This window comes from Pteropus alecto, unplaced genomic scaffold, assembly GCF_000325575.1.
Source record: "Pteropus alecto unplaced genomic scaffold, ASM32557v1 scaffold220, whole genome shotgun sequence".
NCBI classification, from domain to species: domain Eukaryota; kingdom Metazoa; phylum Chordata; class Mammalia; order Chiroptera; family Pteropodidae; genus Pteropus; species Pteropus alecto.
Genome location: NW_006430043.1, coordinates 2,018,113 through 2,035,788, shown reverse-complemented (window position 1 = coordinate 2,035,788; position 17,676 = coordinate 2,018,113). Strand labels below are relative to the sequence as shown.

At 50.0% G+C, this 17,676-nt stretch overlaps 3 protein-coding genes across 3 annotated transcripts in view; all 3 read right to left on the bottom strand.

Annotated features, from left to right (window-relative positions):
• KRT82 (keratin 82) overlaps nucleotides 1-1,029 on the bottom strand; it is an 11,669-nt gene extending 10,640 nt beyond the window's left edge. Inside the window, exon 1 of the mRNA XM_006904600.1 lies at nucleotides 511-1,029. Within this exon, the coding sequence (XP_006904662.1) occupies nucleotides 511-915 (405 nt within the window). The 5' untranslated portion in view covers nucleotides 916-1,029. The remainder of the gene's footprint in view (nucleotides 1-510) is intronic.
• A 1,926-nt stretch (nucleotides 1,030-2,955) lies between these two features.
• LOC102882764 (keratin, type II cytoskeletal 5-like) lies at nucleotides 2,956-15,736 on the bottom strand. Its single transcript, XM_006904567.3, has 9 exons — nucleotides 15,186-15,736; nucleotides 13,141-13,349; nucleotides 10,699-10,759; nucleotides 9,906-10,001; nucleotides 8,364-8,528; nucleotides 7,420-7,545; nucleotides 6,850-7,070; nucleotides 6,213-6,247; nucleotides 2,956-4,890 (listed from the first exon to the last, which is right to left on the bottom strand). The coding sequence occupies exons 1-9, from the start codon at nucleotides 15,642-15,644 to the stop codon at nucleotides 4,703-4,705; spliced, it is 1,560 nt and encodes a 519-aa protein (XP_006904629.1). The 5' UTR covers nucleotides 15,645-15,736; the 3' UTR covers nucleotides 2,956-4,702.
• Nucleotides 15,737-17,539: 1,803 nt separating this feature from the next.
• The window catches only part of LOC102891094 (keratin, type II cytoskeletal 6A), a 24,215-nt gene continuing 24,078 nt past the window's right edge, over nucleotides 17,540-17,676 (bottom strand). Inside the window, exon 10 of the mRNA XM_025045594.1 lies at nucleotides 17,540-17,559. Coding sequence (XP_024901362.1) covers nucleotides 17,540-17,559 — 20 coding nt within the window. The remainder of the gene's footprint in view (nucleotides 17,560-17,676) is intronic.

Sequence of the window (17,676 nt, the reverse complement as noted above, 5' to 3'; positions counted from 1 at the left end):
GGTTCTGGGATTGACAGATGTCAACTTGTGTCCCTAGCTCTGACTGCTCCACCTGCTCATCTCAGAGCTGATGGCAAATTTCATGGTTATAGTACTCATTCTTATCTCTAGGCTCAAGGGTCTCACCTTAGCTCAGGCACTCAGAAAGGGGGTCTTGTTAAAATCTCACTAGAAAAAGCAGTTCTCTGTTTCTTAGTTTGTCCCTTTCAATATTTATCATTGCTTCGGAAGTTCCTCTTGTAGTCTCACCTTAGGCAACCTTGGTAATTTTATCAGATAATATCCAGAGAGAGATGACATATTAAAAAAAATAAAAGAACTAACAAACAGGAATGTTTAGTGCTGAGCCTGATTTAACCAGCTTTCAACAATTAGTGGTCATGAGTGAAGGAAAAACCAATAGATGAACTATGGCTTCTCTCGTGTCAGTCTTTTTCTGCTCTCCTGGACCACACACAAGGTGTTCTCTGCATCCCATGGTCCTGGACCACTGGGATCTCTCTCACTTACCTTATTGATAAAGGATGCAAAGCGGTTATTGAGGCACTTGATCTGCTCCTTCTCATCCCTCTTTACCCTCTGCACAGTCGGGTCGATCTCTAGCTCAAGTGGAACCAGTAGGCTCTCATTGATGGTGACAGGGGTGATACATGCAGAAGCCCCACAGGTGGCCCCCACTCGGTATCCGAAGCCAGGCAGGCCACACCTAGAGGCAACCCGGGGCCTCCCGAAGCCCACATTGCACAGGCTCCGTGAACCGAGGCAGCCCAGGATGCGGAGGCCCCCCGCACTCCCGGGCTGGCGTGGCCCCTTGCTCACTGCATAGTGGGTCACCATCCGGGGCAGAACAGCCGAGCAGGAGCTGAAGCTCCGACTGCCACATCGGGAGCCCTGATGGAGGGAGCGGTAGGACATGGCAGGAGAGAAAGGCAGAGAGACAGGCCCTGACGGGGAGAACAAGAGGCGAGAGCTATCGAGTCAGCTCAGCTCCCACCCTTTTATCTGGTAGAGGGTTGGAGGGCTGAGCTGGGTCAAACTCCCAGTCACCATAAAATCAGGTTTATGAGCTTGGAAGATTGGCAGCTCTAAGTACCCAGGTGGATAATTAGGGTAGCAAAGAGCAGAGAGAAGGAGCCGATGGACAGTGCGGGTGGGCCCTATAAAAGTCCTATATGTCCTCCTTCCTTGTTTATGGGAAAGATGAAAGGGGCCAACCAGACAGATATGTTTGGCATATTCAGTGGCTTAGCCTCAAGGAAAGGGAGAGTTGGGACTTTATGCCATTTTATAAGAGAGAGGGCATGAATTATATTCCCTGGCTGCCCTGGGATTAGAGGCCAAGTGAGATATGCTTGAGGATGCTCAATTTCCTCAAGGCTGTTTTTATGTGTTTCTGCAGATGCTCCAGGTCCAAGTGCCCTCCACGAGCTCCGAGGTGATCCTAGGATCTCCCAGGGATGAAGGCTTTTGGGTGAGAGAAGCTTTCCTAAGCATGCTGGGCCGTGCCCGTTCTCAAGACAGGGAGGGTCCCGGCTCTGGCTTAGCTAACCCCTACCCCCACTAGAGTTCTTGAGGTAGTAGGCTCTATATATAGTGTCTTACCTGCAGGACACTTTTAGTCCAGAAAGGCCTCAGGGAACTTAAGAGGAGATGCCTTGTGCTCGAGGAGAAGAGAAGAAGGGGTACTTTCCCCAAGACTCTTTGCTCCCCAAAACAGGCATTGATGTCAGCTCTTAGGTCAGGGTTCCATGTTGCTATTCCTTGTTCTTCCTTTCCACCGCATCCTGAGCCTCAGGTAGACAGACTCTTTTATGGCCTGAGGACATTTCTGGGGACAATTGCTATCCTCAGGAATTGTTTAGGTGGATGAGGGTAACAGGCCTTCTCCCCCAGCATGCATGTTACAGCTCTTTGGAGATGCTCCCTGTACCCGCCCCCACCCAGTTCTGTTCCCTCCTCCTTTCCATCAGGCTCATCAGTGAAACTGCTGCTGTGGCTGACAGGTCTTTCCCTTCCTTACTGTGACTTTTTCCCAGGTCAGACTTAACTCAATAATAATAATAGTAATAATATTGATTGGGTGCTTTCTATGTGCTGGGACCATCCCGAGCTCTACATTCATTATCACATTTAATTCTTACGATGACAACCATGATTAGTTTCTCATTATAGACAAGGAAAACAAGGAGCAGAGTGGTTAAGTAAGTCCCCCAAGCTACCCAGCTTGTCCATGACAAGGCTGGGATTCAATCTCATTCTTTCTGAGGTCACCATGCTCTGCTGCTCCAGTGGAGAGAAGCCTACATTAGGAATTAAGGGTTTGCTGCCAACATATGTTATGTCTTCTTCGTTCCTTGGCTTCTCCACCTGTAGATTAGGAGACTAGAACTCAAACTTTTTTTAGTGCTTGGAAATTCTCAGTCTAACTGTGACATTTCACAAAGTCTCCTCTTGCACAGTCTTGACTTTGGGTCCTAGCATACTGAGGAGGGAAGATTGAGGCTGGGGGAGATGTGAGGTATAATAAGAGACCATGGGTGATGGTGGGGTGAAGTGGGGTCCTGTTGCATGATGCAGGGGAAGGAGATTTTCACTGTGTCCTGGAGGAAGCATCACAGAGCTGGGCCCAGGAGATGCTGTTAATGGTGAGGGTGATGCCAAGAAGTCAAACCAGAGAGTGGACCTGTTCAGACTCCTGCCAGAGAGAGTTAATGAGATAGTGGGCAGACCTGGAGGGCAGGGCTCACTGGGGAGATATAGACATGGGAGAGCATCCCTGCCACATCCAGGCCAGAGCATGATCTTAATGGCTATGTTGGGCTCCCTGGAGCCCAAGACTAGAGCCCGGGAGTGGAGAGTGTGATGGTTCATTAGATTCATTGTGGATGGATGGCACCTTCTCCCAGAAAACACCGGTTCCAAGGTGCGAGACAGGACACAGACTCAGTCAAGACCTAGAGAGCTCGGTGACATTTTATTGAAGCTATTTCAGGAAATAGGCAGGTGCAGGGAGCAGGCACTTGGGAAGGGTTTGAAATGATCAGAGCGGGAGTGACTTTTTTTCCAAAGTAGTGAGCTCTCCTGTCTCCATGTCAGCAGCACGGCAGCCAGTCTCTATTTGCCTTCGAAATGCATTTTGGTCTTGAATACATGGCAGGTGTTTTGAGAGTTTACAACTCTTCTAATTAAATAGGAAAACTACCCCATGAAGGCCAGCCTCGAAAAGATCTCTGTGCCTACGCCAGTCCCCTATTCCACCGCCACCCTACCTCTGCTTCCTTCAAGAGACTGAGCGATGTGTCCCCTCAGAGTGAGGAAAAATCACCAAGGGAAGAACTGCCTCTCTTCCAAGTCTGCTTTCTCAGGCCTTCCCTATAGGGCAGGGCATTTGGTGGGCCACCTTCAAGAATTTCAGTTCTGGCCAGGGCTGGGGGTAGGCAAATCTGCACTGTAGATGTTTCAGAGACAGGAAGGTAGAAAAAGAAAGGTCGAGAGGTGACACAGACGGAGTCTGTGCCCACTCTCTACGACCCTGAGAGAGTGGGAAATACATCACCAAATAGAAGAATGGGAGAGGAAGAAAGGAGAGAAAGAGAGGAGAGGAGGGGGATCGAGAGAGGAAACACCCAGGGTAGTGGAGGATGAGTAGAAAAAGGAGTGAGGGTGAAAGAGAGGGTGGGAAGGGCGGGGGAAAAGAGAAGAAAACTTTCCAGAAGAGAGACATAGCCAGCACAGAGGAAAGAGAAGAAGCCCTGAGCCTGGAGGGTTATTTTGCAGGACTCTCCTGGGGCAGTTCTAACACAGGCTCATTTGGTTCCTTCTCCTGGTGTGTCTGTTGCAGGCATCTGAAGCAGGGCTGCCTTTCCCATATCTTCATAGGAGCCTACCTCCTCCCTCTCATCATCAGGACATTTCTGTTTGGGCTGGCAATTCTAATATTGGCTTAATCGAGGCAGATTTGGAAGGAATTTGGCTATGAAGTATCATCGAATGCAGCCCCAGGCCATGGAGAACTTTTGGATTCTTGATAAAATTTTTCCATTCTCCTACAAATAACCAAGAGTTGGTAATATTTTGAAGGGTATTGATTTCTCAATTAAATACTCTGCTGGTGGGAGTTGTCAGGGGAAGTGGCTGGGGGCCTGGGCAGGGATGAGAAAGGAGGAGGTGAGGAGGCAATAAGTGGGAAGGGTTTGTGACATTGCTTGGTCTGAGCGGCCTGCGGGGAAAGTGTTCTGTCTGTGATGAGAAAGCACACGTGGAGACTCTGGCCTAGACTGCACTCAACTTCGTTGGGGGCACCAAGGTCAATTCTAAGGACCCCATGAAGGGCTGTGGTTACAGTAGATCTGGGTTGGACAGGAGAAGGGAGACCCAGCTGCACCCCTGCTCTCGAAACTACTAAAGGGCAAAGTCCTAGCCCAGGTCTTGGCTCAGAGCAGTTGAATCAGTGTTAGTTGGAATGGATGCCTGTGGCCCCTGGAGGACTCTGGGATGAGAAGCTAGTGGGGTGCCTCCATGGGGAACCATCTGGAGGCCGAGAAATGGACAAGGTGACCTTAGAACTCACAGGCCACTTTCTCGCTCCCTGTGCCTCCTGCTGCTAGGATTGATTTTGTGCAAGGAGTGTCAGCAAAGCAGCAAACCTTTGGGCTGGGAATTGGGGGCTTTAGTGGGGAGGCAGCTGAGAGGGTGGGACCCTTTAGCTCCTGTAACTCTTCTTGGTGGACGACGTCTTGGAGATGATGCGCATGCTGGAGCTGCTGCCACCCATGTTGCGGCCGCTGGTGGAACTGAAGCCGCCGCCGCCCCCATAGCTGTAGCTGCTCCCGCCCATAGAGAGGCCGCCGCCCCCGCTGTAGCCTGTGCCCCCGGAAGAGGAGACCACGGCTGTGGAGAGAAAGCACAGGGCACACTGGCAGGCTCCTCCAGTTTCCCAAGACCCACCCTCCCTGGGTCTGGTGCTCCTGTGGTTCCCTTCCATGGTGCTTTCTCAAGGAACAGGAATCCCCTCAGTTCCCTGGGAGCCGAGGTCAGAGAGAGCGGGCACAGATTCTGTCCCCATCACACACTGCCTCGAAGGGAGCAGTTGCAGAAGACATCATGCTTTTCAAAGCCCCTTCACAGCTATGAGGACACTGTTCGCAATGGGCCTGAGAGGATGCCATTACTACAAGCAGCCCCATTTTACAGAGGAAAAATTGGAGGCACAAAGAGATCAAGTGGCATGTCCAAGGTCACTCCTGCCAGAAACCAAGGCATTAGGCTCCCATGCTGTGTTCATTTCTCATCTATACCAGGGCATCTGGCTGAATGAAATGCGAGGCCCCATCTGCTGTGATGGAGTCAGACTTCCATGCCGGAAGAGGCCGGAAGGCCACCCAGACGAACCTCCCCTGGGGTTGGAATCCCCTCTACTGTGTCACTGAGAGGCAGTCATTTGGCTTCTGTTCAAATACTTTCTGCAATGGGGGGCTAACTATCTCAGGACACAGCTCACCACAGTCTTTCAAACATTTGAAGAGGCCTGTTAGGCTTCCCTTCTCAGAATCTGCTTTCCAGGTGAAACACTCTGGTTCTGTGCATGAACTGGTTTCATGTTCTCCCTCATCCTGGTTTTCAGCCTCCCAAATATAGTCTGACCCACATGGAGTCCAAGGGGACTCAGCTTCCCGTGCCCAGGACTCAGGGCTCTATGCGTGCCACCTGTTGGGTCACTCTGTGGGATGATTCCTCCCCATCTCCTACCCATGAGCTGAGGCCAAGCCAGGTCGGTCACTGCTCTGCTTGTTCAATTGATTTGCTTCAATTCTAAATATATGTCTTTACCTGTAACCTGTTTAGTTACCTCTTGTTAGTCGTGTGAGTTTGAATTCCTGCCAGAACTAGCTGAGAAATTAGGAATTCAGATGGGAGACCCATTGCTCTGCGAGTACTCCTGTCTTATAACTGGGTTCTCCTGGGGCCCGGGTGGAGTCCTTCCTGTGGACTTATGACCCCAGCCCTGGGAATGAGGAGTCACCACAAATCTCTCTTGACTGCACCGGGAAGAAGGGCCGAAGAAGAGCAGGGACTCTGCAGAGCCTGTAAGAGGGCCTTAATGACATCCCTGCCCCAGCCTTTTCACTTTCTGGCCATCAAATCCTTGTTAGTGACGTTATTAGCTTCCACTTTGTCTCCCACTTTTCTATCATCCCAAGACATTTACTCACAGATGTTCACGGGTCCGACACCTTCTCCAGTGAGTCTGTTGCAGGTGGAAAGAGAAAGGGACGTTTCATTTGCTGAGACTTTAAAGAGCCCTGCATTCTTTGTATTCAAAGTTACCAGCACAGCACACCTACTGTGTGCCGGGCACTGTGCTTAACAAAACTTTCATTCATCTCATTAGCTAAGGAAGCTACTATGACTATATGAGGGGACATCTGGAAGAGATAGTCAGTCAAAATATGTAGGGAAGTGGAGAAAGGGACCTGTGCTCACTAGATAGAGAGGAATAGTTAGATTGTAGGCATCTCTGGGCAAACACAGAGGCCCTGAGGCTTGTCCCAAGTGTGACCTCATTTGTTAGAGGGACTGGGCAGAAATGGCCCTGCTTATGACCTTCCAGGTAGTGATGGGCCATCCATTTCTCTCTGATACCTTTCACCTAGGCCCCTGCCCTGGGTCCAACAGGAGCTGTAGGAGGAGATGTGACTGCAGAAGACCTCTAGGAAGCAGCTTCATTTTAACACCTTTTCTGCCCTTGGAATTTCTATATAGGGCCTGACCCTGCGGGGCTGTTGGCCTCTGTGGCATCACCATAATGCTCTGGTGGAGTCTGAGCCATGGTGGGAGGAGGTAACCCACCTGCACTCCTCGCCCTCCAGCAGCTTCCGGTAGGTGGCGATCTCAATGTCCAGGGCCAGCTTGACGTTCATGAGCTCCTGGTACTCACGCAGCTGCCGTGCCATGTCCTGCTTGGCCTTCTGCAGGGCGTCCTCCAGCTCAGCCAGCTTGTGCTTAGCGTCCTTGAGGGCCATCTCCCCGCGCTGCTCGGCATCAGCGATGGCGGCCTGGAGTGCGGCACACTGCCAGGAGGACATGGAAGTTTGTGAAATCGTCCACAGAGAATGCAGAAAGATGCGGGGTTTAGGTTAAAAATATGGAGGAATTTCCGGAAATGGATCTCATGCAAAGAAGGCTGGAGCTTCATCGTGTTTAAAAATAAGATTAGTCTCTGTCCCCGCTGGATTATTTGAGACTTAGCCGGGATAGAGAAAATTATTTTGGGAGTCCTTTTCAATACTGAACATCTCTGCAAATTCCTGGATGGCCACTCCTCTGGGGAGGGTTCGCTCTGCTTGGGCTGAGTTAGGACCAGGCCGAGGTCTGCCCGGGGGCTGTGGCATGGGTGGGATGCCCTCTGGAGTGCCGTACCTGCTTTTTCAGATTATCAATCTCGGAGCGCAGCCTCTGCATCATTCGGTTCAGCTCGGAGATCTCCATCTTGGTGGAGCGGAGGTCGTCCCCGTGCTGACCAGCAGACCGCTGCAGCTCCTCATACTGGGGTGCGGCAGGGGGAGAAGCAGGACACAAAGATGGTAAGTCCAGAGGAGAGAAGGCAGTGGCTGCCCAGGGCCCAACAGGCTTTCAGTGTTTTGCCTGCGGACGCCTCCCTCTGCTTCCGCCAATTCTCCATCAAATCCATCTCCATTGTCCCTGGGCTCTGCCACTCACTCTTGCTGTCCACCAGCTCCACCCCACAACTGGACCCTTTTTCTTGGATCCAGTCTTTTGTCCTTCTCCCTTGACACCGTGTATCTCATCATCACAAATTCAGCCTCATGTGGGGATGCCTGTCACTCTCTGATTTTAAAGCTCTTTTATCATTGTTTTCCTTGGCACCACACCTCATATCCCCAGTGACTCCTCAGCTCAGAATGTTTGCTCTAACCTGGAAAATCTCATTGCGTGACCCATATCCAGCCTTTGACACCTCAAGCCCTCAGCCCCAGACAGCTCCACCTCTCTCCTTTAGATCCAGGAGGCCCAACCTACTTCCTGTTCCTACCCTGCCTCTCTCATTACTGCTGACACTGGTGGCACATACTGTCCAGCTGTCCTTCACCTCTCTTCTACACAGCATTGGACGGGTGTTCACCCTCCCTATGGCAGAAGGACTGACCACCTTCCACCTTCACCTGGCTATTCCTCCAGGTCCTAATGATGCAGCCCAAGGATTACTTGGAACAAAGGGCAAGTCCAAAGCTGAACTCAGATCCCTTTGACCTCATCAGAGTTGGACATCTGAGAGGATAAAACTCTTACATAATTGGCCAGTTCTCTATAATTGTTTCATAAACTTGACTTTGACACCTCACCTTGGTCTGGTACCAGGACTCGGCCTCAGCCCGGCTGCGGTTGGCAATATCCTCATATTGGGCCTTGACCTCTGCGATGATGCTGTCTAGGTCCAGGTTACGGTTGTTGTCCATGGACAGGATCACGGAGGTCTCAGAGATCTGGGCCTGAAGCTGAGCCAGCTCCTGTGATGGTGTCCAAATGGGAGGGCTGAGCAGGGTGTGCACGTGTGCATATGTGCATGTGTGTATGTGTGTGTGCATGTGTGTGCATATGTGTGTACATGTGCGTATGTATTGGGACACTGTGACCAGACCTCCGGAACAGATCCTGGCATCAAAGGCTTCATTTGTATTGTAGAGATGCAGCACCCTGCTTAGGTCTAAAAGGGCTGGGAAGGACACTAGGAAGGTCGCTAGGTTAACTCCCATTTTTTATCACCAACTCATCTGCGTGGAGGGAGGAGCAGCACAGATAACTGTAGCCAGGATTCTCTCGAAGTTACTTCCACTGTCAAGGAAACACTCCTTGTTGCAACCTGTCAGTGTCATAATGTCTCATGTTCTGTGAAAACACATCCTTTCACACCAAATAAAGAAATCATCTCATGAAAGAAAACTGAGTCAGAAAAAGCCAGAAAGCTATGCTGCTTCCCAGTCCTATCTCCCAACTTTGCTCCTCCCAGCTCCTCAGGGATGAAAAATGGAAATCGGCTTCTAATAGCAGAAAGGGCACCGGACTGAAAAATCAAGTTCTGGATCTGCCAAACAGGTTAGATAGTATCTCTGTGTCTCAGAGGGGCTAGTCCTACACAGTACTGCTTCCTCTGATTTCTGGGAAGATTAAATAAATCCATGTCTATATAAGCTGGTGTTTGAAACACAATTAATTTGTTCAGTTATCACTCCTCAATCATCTAAAGCAACATTCCCAAATTATGACCCACACCAGCAGCATCAGCATCACCCGGGAACTTGGTTGAAATGCAACATTTTGGGCTCAACACTAGACTCATTAAATCAGAACTGGTGTTTTAACAGGACATCTAGAAGACTCTAATGTGTTATAAAATTTGAGAATCACTGGTCCATATCGCAAATCTAAGTGAAAATATCCCTTTTTCCTTTATTAACAATTGGTTCATGTATTTCTTGCTTCGAGAAATGATTATTTTGTTGTCGTGTGCTGCAATTTGTTTTCCCAAATAGTTTTCTCCTAGTAGCTGACCTAGCTTGAGGGTCTCAGCCCACGGGCTTGCTGTACTGTGGGCTCATTCAAAATTAGGAGCCAACACCACACCAGCTGTCGGCAATAAAGTGAATAAGCAGAGAAAATGATGTCTTTTTGCCCCGCGTGCGCTGTGGTCATTGCTCCTGCTCCTGGAACAACATCACCAACTTCTATTGGGCACCAAACATATGTGACCTACTGGGCATATTACCCGTCCTTACCAGGCCTACCAGGGACACAATGCCCCTTCACCCCCTCCTCGATATCACTGATCCCAGCCGAGGCCCCCAGCTTTCAACGTTCTGAAGGAGAGAGCACTGGGCACTGCTTACCGCATCGTAGAAAGCTCTCAGAAAGTTAATCTCGTCCATTATGGCATCCACCTTGGCCTCCAGCTCCACCTTGTTCATGTAGGCGGCATCCACATCCTGGGCACAGAACATACTGTCACTCTGAGTCCCACCCAGTCTGGGGGAACCAGCCCTCTGACTACGGGTTAGGCGGGGGAACTTCAGCTCCCGGGGATGAGAGCATTTCTCTGTGTCACGTGGTGAAGACAACCCCATCTTGGGCCCTTGGGCTCTCCCAGCCTCTCCCCGAGGCTCTCCCTGACTTTCCCTCCTCGTATTCTCTGCCCCTTCCTCCCCCTCACACACCACTGCTCCATCTCTCATCTCCAGCTTAGCTTGGGGCTGATTCTCCTCTCTCTCTGCCTGTACACCTCTAAGCGGGAAGGTCCACAGCTCCCCAGAGCTGATCTCTGTCTTACTCCTGTCCACCAAGCCTGACTTGATGTCCTGGAGACTCAACTCAGCACAAGGCCCGTTTTGCTTTGCCTCTCCCTTTACTGGACTCTCCTCATGGGGATGGGGCTGGTGTCAGGTTTTACAGCTCAGACTTTAGAGCCCTGGAACCTGACTCACTTCTGATTATCTGGGTAACCCTGGGGCAACTTGCTTAACCAAGCTGAGCTTGAGTTTTCTCACTTCTAAAGTAAAGCCTGCTTCCAAGATTGGCTGTGCAAATTAAATAAAGCTTTGTATACAAGGCCACATGCTTAAGTGGCAACTGCCTCTCCTGGAGGGACTACCTGGGAGTCAGAAGGGATATTCCCTGACCCCTCACCTTCTTCAGCACCACGAACTCATTCTCTGCCACTGTGCGCCTGTTGATTTCTTCTTCATACCTGTGGGAAAGATCAGAAGTGGATAGGTGTTAGGAGCGGGGCTTCTGGGAGTGAGGTCCAACCGTGAGGGATGCAGGTAGGCAGGCGATGGCTGGTCTCAAAGAGCAGACCTGAAAAATGTGCTGCTATAGCAGAGCTCTCCTACTATACACGCACCCCCCAAATCCCAAATCAACCGAACAACCCCTCCTGTCTAAACAAAACTCAAATCCGGAACAACAAAACAGAACCACCCCTCATTCTTTCCAATATTGCTTTTCTCAGAGCTTTGCTTCTTGGAGTGCTCAGGTCCCATAAAGGGGCATGCATGCTTCCTTTTTGGCTCCACGGTCTCACTCCAACCAAACAGAGGCCATGAAGGGAGGAACAGGGAAAATAGTAAGAGGCATGCCATTTCAGGCCTTGGCCAGCTCTTCCACCGCATGGTGCCTTCATGCCTGATTATTAATCTCAGCCACATTGAACCCCACCTGGGAAGCAAAGTCTTTAGGCTAATAGGAGCAACTCCCACCCCCACTCAGTTTTCTCATTCTTCAATCTGCCCCCATGCGGCAGCCCCACTCCCCTCTGCTCACTGATCTCTGGGAAGGAAGTTGGTTTCTGCTCGAGGTGACCCAACCTTCCTAAGCATGGATGAATCCCACCCTCACGACAGCTCTGGACAGCTGTGGTTTGCGCTTTGTCTTTTCCACTTTCCAGCTGAGCAACCTGAGGCAGTTCACTTAACCTCTCAGAGACTTTTTCCACTTATGAAATGGCATGTTGTTAAAACCACAAAGCACTTCATGTATATAACCAGAATCAACCCTGCTCCTTTATTGCCTCTTGTCCAGCAGAATCTGAGACAAGCTCTTTCGTGTCAATTGATGTGGTTTTCCTTATTGTTTCCTCATGATGCCTTTTCATTGAATATAAACATGTGTTCTTCACCTAATTCCATGCAACCCTCCTTGTCTTCTGTGTTTCCCAGCTCACAGTCACTCTGCCAGAGAGCAAGCACCATGTAGCCCTTCTCCTAGACACCTGCCACAGGAACATCCCCATCTATTAACTAGGAGGACACCATTCAACACATTCCCCCCCAATATCCCTCCTCTGTGCCTTTTTCCTCAATCTTGAGCTTTTATTTCCTCCTCCAGAAAGCCTTCTTGGATTGAAATACTGTTGCTCCATGTCTGCACACATATTATAAATTGTCCACCTGCACTTGTTTCTCTTATCTGTGTCTGCATCACTACACACATATACCTAAACTTCAATACAATAAAAACTGAAAACACTTATTAACAACTTACTATACACACTGGGCACCCTACCAAGTATTTTACATGTAAGTTTTGATTTAATATTTTCAACCCCCCCCCCCAATAAAGTGGGTACTATTAATATCCCCTTTAACAGACAAAGGAACTGGGATTTACATAGATTAGTTTCCTTTAGGTCATTCAGCTGGTAAGTGGTTGAGCCAAGATTTTAAAGCCACTGACTAGACTCTATACTACTGTCTGATAGAACTTTCTGTGATGATAGAAATGCTCTATAACTGTGTCTGTTATGGAACCCATTACCACAAGTGGCAATTCAGCACTTTAAATGTGGCTGGTGTGATTGAGAAGCTGAATTTTATATTTTATTTAATTTTAATTAGTTTAAGTTTAAATAGCCACATGTGGCTACTAGCTACCATGTTAGCATAACTCTAAAGCCTTAACTCTTACTGGGTTACATAAACAGTGACTAGAACTCCTTATCGAGTCACTCATTTTGTTTGGACCAATACAATTAGAAATAAATTAGAAGAATGAAAATAAGAAATTACTCATGTCTATAGACATGAGCATACTATCGCATTTAGTGGTGTGTGTGTGTGTGTGTGTGTGTGTGTGCGTGTGCGTGCACGCACGCACGTGTGTGTGGTTTCCAGGGAGAAAGCAGCATACATGGCTCTTTTTCCTCTGTTCCCCGGCCCCCTGGCCAGGGTTAGGGTGACTGCATGAATATTGCATAAGTTAGCCATGGGATTGAGTTGAACAAATGTGAGAGTGAGATTCTATGAGTTTAATTCTTAACTCACGAGTTGCCCTTGGATGAGTCATTTGCTCTCTCAGAGCCTTACTTTCTTTATCTGCCAAGTTTATCAGGTTGTTTGCTGTGTGTATCATGCTCTCTGTGCCCATGTAAGTTGTCATCATCTAGAACCCTGGTCCTTCCCAAAGCTCCAACATTCTTGACTGCAGAATTTCAGTTCATCCTCTGAGTCTACCTTGGTGCCTTAAGTATGCATCCCATTTCCCCACTGGGCTGGGCACTTCTAGAGAGCAGAGCCTCCCCAGGAGCCTCAGGGCAAGGTCTTCGCAGAAGCTGGCTAAAAATCCACTCACTTGTTCTTGAAGTCCTCCACCACATCCTGCATGTTCTTCAGTTCCATCTCCAGCCTTGCCCGCTCCCCACCCAGGCTGTCCAGCTGTCGCCTCAGGTTGTTGATGTAGGCTTCAAACATAGGCTCGATGTTGGCTCTGGTGGTTTTATGCTCCTGCAGGAGGCTCCATTTGGTCTCCAGGACTTTGTTCTGCTGCTCCAGGAACCGCACCTGCCCCAGCCAGAGGTGAGAGACTGTGAGGGCTTCCTTGCAGCAGCCCCCTGGAAGGCTCTGGGATCCAGGATCCCCCAACAGTGGAGTGAGGGATCCTGCAAGACCTCAGAGTCCAGATGGTAGACTCCTCCTCCTGGTCCTCAGCCTGGAAGGAGCCAGAAATGTAGAGAGCCAAGCAAATGTAGGTGCAATGGGCCTGAGAGACAGGCAGTGGCTTGGTTCGGAGCTGGGAGAAACAAGGATGGCCAAAGGGGCTAGAGAGCATCTGAATAACCAAACCATGTTGACGTGTGGTAGGAAACATTCCACCATCATGTTACTGGGTAAAGTTTTGATTCCCATTAAATGGGCAGGAGTTTCTTGGCAGAAAATTCAATCTGTCTATTTTCTTTTCCACATGATTTCTTGAGATCTAGAATCTGGATTCAGTTGCCTACATGCTCCAGGAGTGCTGGAATGGGTCACTCTGGAGTTCATGGAGGGGGCCTGGGCACAATCCCAGCCATGGCTTCACTAGCTGTGTGGCCTTGGCTAACCCATTGTTCCCTCTGCTCTCTCAGGTCTTCTCTGGTCTCATACTACTAATTTTTTTTTTTCTTGACTTGCACTCATCTGCCCTTCAGCCTGGGAAAATATGCAAAACCTTTCTCCCTAAGCAAAGTTCTTCCATTGGGAGTAGCTGGAATGACACAACCCCAAGAAGGAAAAAACAGAGCCTCTAGGACTTCGGAGATGGCAATGTGCCTTCAGAGGATCTTTGACAAGTGCGCCCTTGTCAGAGGAAGAAGGGCAGTTCTAGCTCCAAGTTCCTCCCTAGTCACATCTCCTCATTCCTCATGTCCCCTCCAGATAAACCTAGGACAAGCAGGGCCCACATTCTTCCCCCTCAGACCAGGCTCCTGAAAATCTCACAGCTGTTGATACAAACACCAGGCCACATGGGGTGACACGGGTGATAAAGCTGAAGAACCACTGCCTCAGTGGTTATGTTTTACACATTCAAAGATCTGGGTCCATCTGATGAGGCATTTTATAGCCTGTTAGACCTGCAAAAGTACTTTAGAGTTCATCCATCCAGCACAACTAAAGCCTGAGAAATTAGGGATTCTCCTAGCTGTAGAGCCAAAAATAGGACCTGCCTCTTAGTTTAATACTCTTTCTTCCAGATCTCAAGTATGGAGCCTGAATGATCCAGATCCTTGAAATGGTTCTTCCCAGGTGAAAACAATCACCTTCGGTATGGACAAGCAGTGATGCAAAACAGAATCCAAAATAGAATCCTTTCTTTCTCTAAACTGGGGAAATCCCTAGGATTCCAGGCCACACAGCCGGGGGCACTCAGGGCTGAACTCACAACTTCCCTGTCACCAAAAGAAAAGTGTGAAACTCTCTGAGGGCACCCCAGCTAACCACCCAGCTTCTCAGACACACTCAAATCACTAGGCAGGTTGCCACAGGACGACTTTCATAAATTGGGCAAGAAAACATGTCCACTGCCTATTTCTGTGAACTGAACTTGTAACCTTTCTTTTCTTTATCCCTTTCCCTCCAAACACATCCCCTTTCACTGTCTAATTTCTAGCCCAGTAAACAGATCACTATCCATCAAAAGAGTAATGTCCTTGCAGTGAGTCAGACAGCCCTGGGGTCTGGAAGTGGACATATTTCTGCTTTCGCCTCAACAAAGTGGGAAACCACCTCCTCCTCCACCCCATTAGCAGTCTTTCCAGTCCCCAGCATCGCAGGCCCTGGGCTAGTCACAGCTGACCTCAGAAAAGCATAGAAAGCAGAGATCCCCCAGTGATTCTGGCAGGGACCCTATTTGCCTCTCACCTTGTCAATGAAGGAAGCAAACTTGTTGTTGAGAGACTTGATCTGCTCCTTCTCCTCCTTCCGCACCCGTTGGAGGGAGGGGTCGATCTCCAGGTGGAGAGGAGTTAGGAGGCTTTGGTTGACAGTGACCTCCTGGATGCCTCCAGCTCCAGGCATCATCCCGCCTCCAAATCCCCCGACCCTGTACCCTATGCCTCCAAGACCCATCCCGTAGCCAGCACCCCCAAAGCTGCCCCTGCTTGAGCGGTAGCCCCCGCTGACAGAGATTCTCTTGCTGCCTCCAAGGCCGTGGAGGCTCCTGGTCCCAAAGCCACCCCCAAAGCCACCCCCAAAGCTTTTCCCGCCATGGGTCACGGAGACAGAGCTGAAGCTGGGCCGGCAGCCTGGAAGGAGGTTTGCTGAGGAAGCACTGAAATTTCGAGTGCCCCCCGACTTGATGGTGATAGATCGTTGGGTCATGGCGGGAGCTGGTGCCAGAGGGTCAAAGGAGCAAAGATGTCAAAGGGATGAGGAGCCTTCAGAGTCCAGCTTTCCCAAAGTCTCCTTGACTTTTATCCCTTTCAAAAAATGGGCTTGGCCTGAGAAGATCAAAGACCACTGTGTTGAGTTCATCTCAATGGCATGTCTGGCCACAGCCCATCTTTCTGCCCTGCTAATCATCACAGGGAACACCCTACCCAGGGCAGGACCAGGCCTGGGCATTCAGGCCTGGGGCAGAATCGGGTCCCAAGACCCCTGCCTCCCAACCTACAGATTATCTGCCACACTCCGCAGACACTCCCACAGCTTCTCATCTGCTCCTCTCTTCTCGCTTCTCAGATCTTGGACTCTGAACCCAAGCGCTTGATAATGCCCTTCCCATCATGGCCACTTATGAAGACGAGAAACCCCATTTATCGAGGATTCGATCTGTGCCAGACCATGTGGCAAGTCAGTTGCAAGCACTGTGTCGTTTGATTCTCATGATGACTTTTTGAAGGTAGATGACAATAATAATCGCTAACATTTACTGAGCAGCTACTATGGGTAACTGCTTTACACCTGTCTTCTCATTTAATCTTTACACAGCATCATGGGGGTAGGTGGCTATTATCAGTTTTGTTTTACACATGAAGCAATTGGAGCATAGAGTCGTCAAGAAACTTGGTGGGTCACACGGCTAGTGAGTGCTGGGTCAATGTTAGGGCCCAGCAGTCTGACTGCACCTCACATCGGTAAGGTGGCTTGTCCAAGGCCAAGTGAGACTCATGATTTAACTCCAAATTCCTGTCCTCTCTTCTTTTCTTGTCCTTGGGTCTTAATGTGCCCGTACCCCCTCGCCCCCAGGGATGAGGGACATTTAACAATTGTTCTCAGTGTCATTACTCTCCTTCTTGCTATTCTCTCCCTCCCAACCCTTCCAAACTTTTCTGGGTGACACCCACCAGGGCTCAGACCTGATGGGAGGGGTCCAGGAGACTCAGGAATGTGGGTGGTTCCGGATGTCTCATTGCTGCAATTATGGACCTAAATGGCTCCTCTGCGAGGTAAAAGCACTGCCCCAAGGACTGACTTTTAATTCCTCCCCTGCCCTGTTATTTTTCTGCTCAGGTCTGCAAGTTTGAAGCTGTCGTGGAACAATGGCCCCTTTGTTGGCAGAGGGCTGGGCTGCCCACCCTACGTCAGTGGCCTCGGAGGAATACAGTCTGTCTTTGGGAGGGGATGGCATCACCCCGCATGACATACGTAGTGGAAAGCCTGGGCAGAATTTCTGCCCAGGGGCTTGGGCTTCTCAAAGAAGGCATCCCAACGAGAGGTAGGAGGAAGTGGGCAGAAGCTTGGGTGAGGAGTCTGACCAGCAGTCTGCCCTTACATCTCTCCTGTCTCTCCCTGATTTAGCCTTCTTAGCTCTGGGAGGAAGAGAGGAGGTCTGATATACTCTGAGTACTCCTTGTGTGGGGCCCTGTGCTGGGAGGAGGCCTGGAAGAGGAGGAGAATTGCTCTGTGCTCTATCACAATTCCAAATAGAGGGCTGGATACCAAACACATTACACATACGTTTAATGGACACATTCCAGGGAGGGGAGAGAGGGAGCCCTCACTCCCAGCAGGCAGCTTATAAGTACCGTGAGACATGGGGGCTGACAACCTGGCACTGAGATGGCCTGGGAGACAAAAATTCCCCATTTCTGCAGCTGGAGGGAGGGAGGAGGAAGGCGGAGCTGTAGGGAGAGTCTCTGCAAGACAAGCTGAATGTGAATCTTAAAAGTCTCTGTGCTGTGGCATGGAGAGGGCACCAGGAGCAGTTCGGAGACTGTCAGGAGGGCAGAGCCAGGCTTGAGTTGGGGATTGGGGTTCAGCTAGGATGCCAGGCTTCATAGCACCACAGGTGGGCCTTGTGGAATGTAGAAGAAGGAGAAAGATCCAGGCGTTCAGGGGCGAGTGCAGATCGGCCAGGTCGGTGGGCAGAGCTGGTTTCAGGGAGCCGGGTGGCGTACTTAGTGCTTATAGC